The sequence below is a fragment of the Patiria miniata genome, unplaced genomic scaffold, assembly GCF_015706575.1.
Source record: "Patiria miniata isolate m_02_andy unplaced genomic scaffold, ASM1570657v1 HiC_scaffold_24, whole genome shotgun sequence".
NCBI classification, from domain to species: domain Eukaryota; kingdom Metazoa; phylum Echinodermata; class Asteroidea; order Valvatida; family Asterinidae; genus Patiria; species Patiria miniata.
Genome location: NW_024037063.1, coordinates 19930723 through 19943232, shown reverse-complemented (window position 1 = coordinate 19943232; position 12510 = coordinate 19930723). Strand labels below are relative to the sequence as shown.

The 12510-nt window shown below is 38.5% G+C and overlaps 1 protein-coding gene across 3 annotated transcripts in view; it reads left to right on the top strand.

Moving 5' to 3' along the window:
* LOC119731585 (pleckstrin homology domain-containing family G member 5-like) overlaps positions 1-12510 on the top strand; it is a 63465-nt gene that overhangs the window by 14576 nt on the left and 36379 nt on the right. For all 3 annotated transcript variants that reach the window (XM_038204776.1, XM_038204777.1, XM_038204775.1), the window contains exons 4-5: positions 8201-8258; positions 11046-11129. In XM_038204776.1, the coding sequence (XP_038060704.1) occupies positions 8201-8258; positions 11046-11129 (142 nt within the window). The remainder of the gene's footprint in view (positions 1-8200; positions 8259-11045; positions 11130-12510) is intronic.

Below are 12510 nucleotides of genomic sequence, written 5' to 3'. Positions count from 1 at the left end.
TTGGACGTGTTGTGTTGAATAGAATTTTGCTGTTGTCAATGTATACAATCAAGTATTGAGAATTTTTTATTGCAAAAGTTTTACTAATTCGGGTGATTCACAATGCAGTGCGCAACCAAGAGTTTGCCATGAACAGCGCACCGTTGTTACGTCGCCTTCATTGGCTACCAATTCGAGCACGCATAAATTTCAAACTTCTTGTCATTGTATACAAATGTATCAACTCTATGGCACCTTCATATCTCCGAGAACTCATCTCTTTCAACACATCTGTCTATGCCACCCGCTCATCATTTGACAAAACACGTCTCCATAACCCCCAAACTAAGTCGCGTACTGGAGATCGTGCCTTTCAAGCCGCTGCCCCCCGGCTGTGGAATTCCCTTCCCCGTGACATCCGGGAAGCCAACACACTTCAGCTCTTCAAAAATAGACTCAAAACCCATTTATTTGTTTTTAAATCATGCCATATATATGTTATTTTGCTTGTATAGTTTTTTTTGTATAGTTCTGTATCAATGCATTTTTTGTTTGTATCTTTAATTATTTTGTCAGCTTTTGTAAAGCGCTCCGATCCTTATATAAGGATCTATAAAAATGCCTATATGTATGTATGTATGTACATGTATGTATGTATGGAGAGTCCATTTTTCAAGTTTAAGGTCGACAAAACATGGCCCATTTGAAAGAGTGTTAGTAGACAACTTGAGCTAATATGTTATATTGGGGCTTAGCGTTCTGCTGCCTTACAAAAACACTATGTTGATAAAAAGAAAAGAAAACGTATACTCGAATCATATGCTTATGAAAATGCTGGCCGCAAGAACTACATTTTTGTACATGTAACAATTTCAAATGTCCCGCACTGCGAATATGTCGACCATCTGCCACGATTAATGTACTAGGAAAAATGAACTCTACATGGCATACTCTTCAGGTGGCACACTATTAACACCCGAATTGAGTCACTACATGTACATGTATGTGACGTTGCCCAATTAAGGTTTGAAGAAAACTACAAATATGGAGGATTTTGTAATTTTACACCACAAATGTAGAGGACAAGTAGTAAACTGACTGATGGAATGACCTAAATGTATGGTACCAGTACCGGTACCGGTATACACATGTGCATACATTTATATTGCAACAAGCAATGTAATTCACACACTAGACAAACAGCAACATGTACCATAGTACATGTAGTGCTGACCTGGAGACTATTAAACCAAGAAACCACAAATAGCGACCATAAATGAGATTGCATCTTGTACTTGCCTGGTTGATTTTTATTTGGCAAAGTGCATCACCCTTCGGTTAAAGGAGCATGCAAATTGTACGCAGGCCTGGCAACACTCGCGCATTGAGCGTGAGACTCGCGCAGTTTAGGTTATTTTCACGAACTCACGCCAACACGGAATTTCTCACGAAAAAAAAAAAAAAACTAACTTCAAACTTAAACAGGATGTTTAATCTTTTGCTAAAAAAAATTGGTTAAAGTGGTCAGAATTGTCTCAGATTGCACCACAGAGTGTCTAGAATCCAAAATTTTCCGGGGTCCTAACCCGACACCGTCTGGGCTTCGCTCTTCGCGGTCGCATTCGTTCTGATCAAGCTCCATCGCCAAATTCTCATGCTCAGCTCTTACTCAAAGTTGGCACGAGTATACATGTACATGGTACCATGTAGGGTGCATTCCACACAATGCGAACAATTTTTTGTTTCAATTTTTTAGTCATCTCAACATTTATTTCCAAATTGCAAAATGTACATTCAGATAACTATACAAAGGTCAATATATGAAAGATGTTTGATAAAATACAAGAATAATAACAAGAGCTGTTTCGGTGTCTACCGATATGTAAGACAAAAATGAAAGAGAGACAATTATGGAGGCATATTCAAAAGACAACAACTTATAGAAATGCCATTTTAAGACAAAAACTGGACAAACAGAACGTACAACAGATCGTACGGGAAAGACAGAGAATGGAACAGGACAGACAAACAAACAAAACAAAAACGAACCAAGGCACTGGGATGTATTGACAACTAAAAGCTGAAATACTTGAAACAATGCCACTGTTTGCCAATTTTCGCGATCTGATTTTGTGCCTAGCCAATAGGAATTCATTGGCAACATTTGTGTTGTTCGCATCAAGAGGAAGAACTGTGCACCCCTGATTATCTGGAGTAATCTACAGGCTTTACTGTACAATGCTTCCTCCTACTGTATTTACTGATAGGGTTATACCATACGTACACAATTGTAATCAGTCATTACAATGTTGGGCAAACAGATAGCATTTCAGATGTGTGTTGTACAAATATAACTGGCACCATTGTGATCAGGTTATCATGGTTTTAAAAACAGTAGCCCCAAATTGGGTGCATGTTAAACTTTTTGAAGTAGCCCCCAAATTGGTAGTCTGAGTATCACCCGTTATCCACGGAGCCAAGTCTCTACTAGGTATAAAGTCTGATATGTCTAAACATGCAGATGTATGCAAGCCGCGCGCCAGCCAATCGGGACGTCAGTTCATTCCCAAATCAGGACTAATTGTTTGATTGGTCAATTCTAATGCAGTGTTTTGTAATACAACAACAGCCGGGCGCACATTGCGTAACATGATACAGAGCGCGTGACACAGGTTTTTTTTATCCATGTCTATAACGCTCAACGGGTGAATGACCGAAGACCCGATATCGAAAGCACCCACTGATTGGTCAAAATCTAGAGGTCAAGATGCGGTTGTCTTGCATAATTAATCAGCAAATCTGCTCAAATGTAATAGACCATAGCTTTCGCAATGGTCTATTACTTTATAGATTTCCAAATTGGGGGCATAAGTACACTTTTTGAACTCACCTCAGTCCCTGCAAAATATTCACTCACAAATCCCGAAATTTGAATCCTTGTGGCGACATCGCTTTGTTCTCATGCATTTACAAACAGGTATGTGGTTTGAAAGATGTTTTCAAACTCGCTCCTATTTGAACCAGAATGACTTTGCTGGGTCGAAATGTGGACCAAATGTCCCTTACATGAAATACTTTAATTTGCGACGATAAGTACACCTTGGAAATTACTAGTTTTTGTATAAAATCCACATTTCGTGAAATCCTTGTGGAGACCTTTTTTTCACACCTTTAGAAATTGCCTTGTGGAGACCTTTTCAACCGTTTGTTCTGTATTATACCCGGGTCGCCACAGGGTAGCAGTTTTGGAATCACCGTTGTTGATGGCAAACTCCAGCTATTTAATTATTCATCAACCAGACCCTCCAAGACACTTTGTTATTTAATTTGCAATAAAAAATTCCCAGTGTTTGTTGCGCGCAGCTTCAATATCTGCAAGATTATAGCAGAGATGATGACCTGTCGAGCATTCCCCCCAAAATGCTAATCCTCTGAGCCAGTTCACGTCGGATGATGTAAGGTTTTGGTATTCGGACGGATGACGGATAAACACGCAGCGTGCGAGGCCAGAATTATTGCGACCTGCTCGCAGCGAGCGAGGCCGGAAATATGAGTGTGCTGCCTGAGGGTGATGGCTTCAACCCGCCTGGCTTGAGGTCGAGTTAAAAGTAATCCTGCGCCTCGTTCCGTTCTTGTCAAAATAATCCCGGCGTGAACTGATGATACACATCAACCAGACCCTCCAAGACACTTGATTATTTTGCCTTAAAAAATGCCCAGTGTTGTTGCGTGCAGTCAATGTCTACCATGTTATAACAGGCATGAACTGTCGGGCGTTCCCCCCAAAATGTCAGCCCTCTTAACAACGCTCACTGTTTGGCGTATTTTGCTGCTGAGTTTTTGCTACCGACTAGCAAAGTAATTAGGGCCGTGCATCGGAACCGGGTACCCGACCGCTGATATCAGAAACCGGTTCCAGATTATGGAATCGAGTACTCGTAATTATACCTTTACATATTACTTACAACTTCTCAGACAATGAAAGAGAAAGGTTTTGAATTTCATTTATGGAGAATTTTCAAAATCAAAAGTAGGCTACATGGAAAAACAAAACAGATTCTTGATGCTTGCAAAAATGCAATTTACACCGTAAAGCTAAAGAGCTCACTGTACACACTTACTGTTTTGATGCACCGGTTTGGAATAGTCATCGTGGGACCTTTGAACAATGTGAACAGCAACTTCCGAAATACAAATTTTGGGGTTGGGTTTCTTTAACGGATACCCGGGTACCCGTGTTTTTTTCAATCGGGTACCCGATTCCTGTATTACCTGTATTGCACACCCCTGAGAGCAAAGCTTTTAAGAGTCGCCAAATAATGTCTAATTCATCGAAATCCAATCAAGATTCTTTCAAAGAAAATTAAATCAAAGAATTTTGTCTTGTTAGATCTTTTGGGGTTAAATGACAATGGGTTATCGGAGGATACACATGCACACACTGACCAAATAAACAGAAGCGTAACAGTAGTTAAACTAAATATCCAAATCTTATCTTTCTTTGTTGCTTGGGTGTTATCTGTCGGACAATTTAATCTAATCAGACGGTGTTTACCCAGCAATTAAATTTCTGAAAAATGAGCCATTTGTTGACTCAGACGGAGTCAATATTTACTTCATAAGAGCTGTCTCCTAATGCGGTGTTTTTGTTACTGGTAGCTACTGGTGTGCAGTTTATTTTGAATACAAGTTTGTAGATGTGCTGCATTGTTTCTCCCCTTTTTTGAGTGTTACGGCAAATATGAAACTGAAACTACGAATAGTGTACGAAGTGGAAGAGTTAGTTGTGCATTATGTAAGACCGTAAGTATTGTTCCTTCAATCCTTGCCTGGGAAATGTAGTTTCTAATTTGGAAACGCTCAGTTGGAAGTATGTACATTTATGATGTGAGCTGTCTTTTAATGTGCAGGATAGTTCGAGACTAAGAAGTTTACTACGCAATCTGTCCTGAAGGCGTTTTTTTCAGGAAGTGTATTTATACAAGCACTGTGACTAGTCAAATTCAGTCAACAGACAAAAGCAGGCAAGAAGTACCTACATTGTAGGCACAGCTGGCTTATCACTCACCCACAGTCAAAGCATCTACCGTATCAAGTTACATAAGCAGTCACAGCCAGTCAATCCTGCTTTTTTAATAGGTATAGGCTGGAAGCTCTTAACTGTTGAAAACAATCAGTTGATTGATTTTGACTGAAGAATTAAAAGGACAATTTACATGTAGCATACCAGTAGCCTATGGTGTTCTTATTGTCAACCTTCAAAGTTTACCATTTTGTCTAGTACAGGGTTAGTCAAAAAAAAGTGAAACCCAAATGTCGGGACCATTGTTTTAGTGAAGTTCTGCATGTAGCACTTTCAAAATCTAGGATATGAAAGCCCACTTCATAAGCCTTCTTTTAGTACAAGAATCATTCAAATCACTCATGTACTTTTCAAGTTACGGAGTTTTAAACACAACCACTGTTTTTAAAGTTCTGTCCACGGATCACAAAAAAAAGTGTGCGTTCCTTCAGCAAAACGAAAACAATTCACACACATCCCTGTGATTTGTTTTCGTTTTGCTGAAAGAACACTTAGTGATTTGAATGATTTTTGTAACTACATGTACATGTATAAAAGAAAGCTTATGAATTGGACTTTCATATCCTAGATTTAGAAAGAGCTACATGCAGAATTTCACTAAAACAATAGTCCCGACTTTTGGGTTTCGCTTTTTTAGACTCAACCTGTAGTACATACTTCTAAATGTTTTGTCTGAGGATTGTTTGGTAGGTCTGTACATACTGTACCGGAACATGATTTCGGATAGTTTCAGAAACAAACCAAATGTTTAATTGTCACGGGATATAAAGGTCTTGTGCAGGGACAGTCCCTGACTCCCTGTGTTTGCTTTGGACACCAAATTGACCCGAGGCATACATGTACATGTACTTCCTGACCAAGTTCCTGATGAGATATTGAAAACAGTTTTCGTCAACATGATCAAGCTACATGTACATGTATAGAGTGTAGTGTAGTAGTGTACATGTACATTTTTATCCATGCTGTAAGGTGAAGTAAACACACATACATGTACATATGAGCGCGTGTTACATGTAAAATCAAGGACACACACGTGCAAAATCATCGGAGAATCGAGGACAGAAACCGAAATGAGGACTCCTCAGTTGGAAAATGTGCACAAAACCAATGAGAGCTGTTGCGAAAAAGTACAAACAAAGGAAAAGGGAAGAGGAACAAACGAAAATCTTCGATTTACACCATAAACAAACCTTCCACTATACAAACATTTGATCATCAACCGAATGTTCGAATTAGGTTTTTGCCGCTCTGATATTCAAAAACAAAACAATTACTCACATACACACACGACTGTGATGTTATTTTATCGTATAGTTGCGGCATTTTATTGTCGGATGCCACTTTTTGTGTTGGCAGATAAAAAACCTTGACAATTATGAAATATGTGTACACACTGCAAAACACTCCAATTCAATTGCTGAACACAAATTTTAACTGGCGCGCTCTGCATGCAACTTTTGACCGGCGCGGCATGCAGTTGCTGCAGGCAGTTTCGAATATCCGAATATTCGGTCAAAAACAGTTACGAGTAATCGAATACTAAATTTTCGAAAAAGGACAGCCCTAAAAACTTGAAAAGAGAACAATGCTTCTGAAACTAATTAAAGTTGTGTTCAAAGCAAATATGTACAAGACAAGTTCAAAATACAAAATCAACATAGTCATGCTGTTGTTTTTAATAGTATGATAATGAAACATAAACCCACAATTGGTGAACTTTTATAGGAACATGTGGGTCGGCAAATAACACTATTCCGGTCTGGAAAATCGAAACTCCTTTTCCTGAACTCCAGGTTACTCTAGAGTAGCATTGCTTGAAGTGTTGTTTTCATTTTCACTTTCTGTTTCCCGCGCTGTTAAAGGTCAGTCGTCGCAAACTCTAGCTGGTCTTTTTTTGTTTTTAAAGGGAATATACAACATTTGCAAACATCAAAAAGCAAAACTACCAAATTATTATGAAATACCTTACCGGACTGTTATTGAATTACAGTCTAAAGCATCCTGTGAAATAGGGGGGCCCGTGGTGTGCTGTAATTTTCAAGAAAAGTGGTATTTTTGTATCAATTTCCAACACTGGTCGACTGACCAGCATTGGACAAAACTGGCTATTTTTCAAACACTGCCCCAAATTTACCACATATTTAGTTAGTCGGCATTTGTTTGCAATCAGTTACACACCTATGAATGGGTACAAGCCAGCTAGACTGGTTCCCTGACCTTACAAAATAAGTGCTTTGGGAATAAGAATGAGATCATAAAGAAGAATTATGTATATTTTCAGGGATAAGATTTTCCCGATTTCTTCATTTTTCAGGATTTCAGAATTTTTTTTGTCTAGATTTTCTTGAGTTCGGGATTTTTTTGGACAGAATTTGCATGATTTGGGGATTTTTTTGGACAGGATTTTCATGATTTTTGGATTTTTTTGTCAGGATTTTCATGATTTGGGGATTTTTTTTGGACATTTTTTTGGACAGAATTTTCATGATTTCGGGTTTTTTGTGGTCAGGATTTTTCCTGAATTCAGATTTTTTGGGTCAAGATATTTCCTGGTTTTAGGATTGTTTGGTCAGGATTTTTCATGATTTCGGGATATTTTTGGTCAGAATTTTTCCTGTTTTCAGGATTTTTTCTAATTTCAGGATATTTTCGGTTAGAATTTTTGTTTAATTTCAGGATATTTTTGGTCACGATTTTTCCTGATTTCGGGATTTTTGGGTCAGGATTTTTCCTGATTTCGAGATTTTTTGGTCACGATTTTTCCTGATTTCAGGATATTTTTTGGTCAGGATTTTTCATGATTTCAGAATTTTTTTGGTCAGGATTTTTCCCGATTTCTGGATATGTTTGGTCAGGATTTTCATGATTTCAGGATTTGTTTGGACAGGAAATTTTTCTGAATTCAGGATATTTTATCCGATTTTTCCTGATTTCAAGATTTTAAAATCTGGAATTCCTGAGGTTTGACATTTACATCAAAGGCTTCAGGCAAATACAAATATACCGGTCGGTATACCTTAGACTGTACATTGGTTTTGGGGCCCCCAGTAAACCTCAAGCCTTTAACCGATTATTTCATGGAATTTTTATTTCCAGCAATCTCACCCAGGCCTGTATTTTTTTCGCTTGATTTTGCAGGAACGTTGTAAGGAAAACCCTGACTCGCAAGACGGCCATAAGAAGAACACACACTCTTGTAAGTATACTTCAACCAGCGATGGCATTCAGCCTTACTACATAGCTAACGATTCGTCGGTCGCACCACGAAGTGACGTATCGTGTGCGCAAAGTCCATAGACGATCCGTCACCTCTTGGTGCACACAGGGCCAGATTAAGTGTTCCGTAGGCTCTATTTCGTCCGAGGCACCAACATCAGTTTCATAGCGTTGATAAGGCCAAAAAAAAGAATAGTTCTGCTTCCGGTTACCCGACCGACCCTATTTTTAGGCTGCGACCCTAAAATTTTTATCAGCAATTCGAAAAAAAAAAAAAAAAAAAAAATTGAATAAATAAAAATAAAATCTTGTTGTCTTTTCTGTCTTCACAAAATACCTCTCAACAACCCATTTGCATAAAAAAAATGCTTGTATTTATTTGTTTTCTTACTTACATTCGCTTTTTATCAAAAGAAACCTCCATTATTTTTACAAATTCACTTCGCGATATAACTACTTCGCAATTCGATGTAACGGTGACTATAATCACCGTAATCTCGTGGCGACGACTGGTTCCCGCTGCGCTGCGCAGGGGCCAATTTAGAAGACATGATGAAAATGCGGTAACCAGTCCATAGCTACATTGTATGCGACCGATAGCGCGCTATTGCAGGCCACTGTCAACTAGTCGGATTCGACATCGTAAAAATGCCAAGAAAACACCGATGGAGAAAGAACATTTTTGCAAGTTAATTTACAGAATTGATCTAGCTTGTCTGTGTATGTGTTTTCTGTGTTCAAGAGTTCATTTTGAGATCGCACTACTCGTATTTGGAGTGATACATGCCGCGTGTTTCCCGAAATTTTTGACCGTAAAAACAGGTCTGTCGGCCCATGGTGGGCCACTCGCCACACATGCACGCATCACACACCTCGGAGTTTTGGCCAGCTCTCCGCGTCTTGACTAGCGTTGTGCATATTGTGCGAACGACCTGAATTTTCCATTATTTTTTGAAATTATCGAACGTAAATATATTGACAATAATTAAAGGTAGGTTTTATTCACTTTTTGTTGCCTTTTCGTGTATAGCTTTTGTAGTGCAATGGAAATAGTTCAGGCTAAAACTTTGCATATTATTGAATACCCCATTCAATCTGCATAAAAAAAATTGGCAAAAAAAAAAAAATTTCCGACCGACCGACCCTATTTTTGAAAGGCATGTAATCGGAAGCAGAACTATTTTTTTTTTGGCCTAAGCACTGGAGCCTCACATTTCATGTTGATGCTAAGCTTTCCCAATATAGAGACGCTAAGACGTTAAAAAGATTTCTTGTGCGTGTGTGGATGGTTCGAAGTGTTTATGGCACACTGTGGTATTTTCCTAAGCCCTCAAACTTTTCGTAGGCCCCCAAATCTTTCGCAGCCTAGGCACAGTGCCTACTGTGCCCATTGGATAATCCGGGCCTGGGTGCACCTGACGGATTTGAAGGAAGAATTCTATTTCCATTTCGTTTTCATTATCACTGAATATGTTTTTTTTTTATGCAGACAGAAAATACCCTCCTATCCCCTCCAAAAGCTTTTATATGGCACAGCGCCTCTTTATTTGAACCAGTTGTAAAAAAATGAACAAATGCTGTATAAATATCCGAATTACGTATATGCAAATTTAAAGATGCAAAAGAAAGACTTGATGAAGAGAAATACATACAGCTAATTTTTTTCCTCTTTACAATGTAGGTGATAATGACCATACGTTTTTAATCACAGGGTTGCATAATTCTCGGGGGGGGGGGGGGGGGGCTGAACCATTAGTTATTGAGGGGAACCAAATACCTCAGTGTGTCCCATATATTTATGGTGTGTCCTCATTCTTACGTGTGTAGATACCTATGAAGCCGTCCTGGGTGCAGACATTTTGAATTCATGTGCATGTTTGTAGAACATAACTAAATTAGATTGAGGAAATTTTGAATAATAATGTAATGCATTGCGGAAGAGCAATATTTGTATAAGCAAGTCATGACGGTTAAAACACGTCACGGCAAAAAAATCATCTGCAGCGGATACGGGTTTGCATTGTTTGCACAATGCAAAACGAAAGGTCCTTTTACTGAAAGTGCTTTTTGATTCTGGGTATATTGGCCTCGGTAACGTTCCTGTATAGAATACAAACGCAGATAGCCGTACAAAAGTCGTACAAAATTTCGAGCTTTCCATAGGGTTGTGCACAAACATGGATGTGCCCAGCAGGCATCACTTTGTACATCGAGTCATCGCTCTAGTAATTGATTATAGCTCTATGGTGACTCCCCATTCATTGAAAAGTCTTCATTACATAATTCAAAATGTCTGCAATGGATGTTGTAAATTATCTAAACATCGTCGACTGCCTCTCCTCCAGTCTTAAGATCTAAGTGGCTTTCTTATCTCCACTCTGGCGCTCCGCTCATTCAAGAAATTTGTCTGACAAAATAATCATCTGCAGATAATCTGCATCTTGTGCATGTGTTTACTGATGAAATAAAGAGAAACTTAGCAGATACATTAACCCTGTCCACATTGGTGCTGTTTCACATTCTCACCCAGATGGAGATTATGTAACAAGATAAGGCCGCATCTGAATTGATAATGGCTATGACTTGGAATCACACATGGCCTATGGAAGCAGCTTAAGCCACTTTTCATAGACACGGCTACATGAAAGGCAAGGCATCGTTTGGGATGCCCAGCTTGAGTCCGATCAGCGTGATCAGTGCACTCGGAACTAGGAGAACCATGTATATGAAATCGCTCTGCAAATTGTGTCTGTCGTTTGATTTTCAGACGCCGAACTCCTCGCCGAAAGTCAAGGACCGCAGGAATCGTTCCATCTCGTCATCCGACTCGCCCCTCGCTGAACTACAGAAGGTTTGTACTATTTAAATTAATATTAATAAGCTTGAGTGACCTAAAACAATTAGTGAATTTGTTCTGATTCCATTTGGGAGCGTGTTTCCATCAAAGTCGGTTTTTAAATTTGTAAAAAAAATTTAAAGGTAATATACAACATTTGCTTTTGCTGTAATTTTTTGAAATGGATGGATTTTAGGGTTAGTATTTTATAGCAAATATTGTTACACTGACATGTTTAATGTTTTGTGTTTATAGATGCTGGAAAAACCAAAGAAAAAACCCTGCTCCGGTTAATTTCTTTGTTCAGCTTTAAAATTGTTATATTTTTGCACCAAGTCAGTTTCCCTTTGTGGTTTATTTTTTTTTAAAAGCTTACAGCACTAGGAAACGATTCTGAAACAAAACATTTTACTTGCGATAATCAAAAGTGAATTTTTTTTTTACCAATTATCAAGGATAATCAAGCCACATTAAAGGCAATGTGCAACATTTGCAAACATCAAAAAACAAAAGTACCAAATTGTTATGAAATACCTTGCTGGACTGTTAGTGAATTCACAGTCTGAAGCATCCTGTGAAATCATGGCAGCTAGTGTACTGTCATTTTCAAGAAAAGTGGAATTTTGTATCAATTTCCAACAATGGTTGGCTGATCATCGTTGGAAAAAACTGACTTTTTTTACTGCCCCCAATTTACCAAATTTAGTAAATCCACATTTTTTTTACAATCGGTTACACATGCGTGAACAAGTGCAAGTTTCTGGTCTGGTTCCCTGACCTGACAATCTATAAACTGCTCTGTTTCATCTGAAGTATGGTCCGATAACCAGACTACAAGAACAGCTTTTTTTTTCTTGATTTTCCCAGCATTTATGAACGCATAAAATTGTGTAAACTTGTCAGTGTAACAATATGCTATAAAATACTAACCCCCAAATCCATCCATTTCTGGAAATTACAGCAAAAGCAAATGTTGTATGTTACTCTTGAACAATTTCTCACAAAAGGTTTGTTATGAACGACCCAATGATGTCATCATTGTTTATGTAGTGGGACATTCATTTGGTGGATGAACTAACCCAAAGTTCAAGTTCATCCATGAGCCAATAAACAAACAAGTAGCGAAGTCAAGGTGACATACTCCCACATGTAGGTAATTCGGTAAAGTATTTAAAGGTACAGTCCATCATTTGTAATTTGTGCATTTTGTTCGTTTGAAGCAACAAAAGTGCTCAAAATCTAATGAAGGGTGCTGAACAACTAACCTCATGAAGTTTCAGCTCAGCTTCAGCTGTATATTTGGAGAAAAACAACATTTTGGATCTCGATTTCAAATCAAAAGTTGCTGAATCATGCTTTGAATTGGGCCTGAATTCAACGTCCGAGACACGTTCTC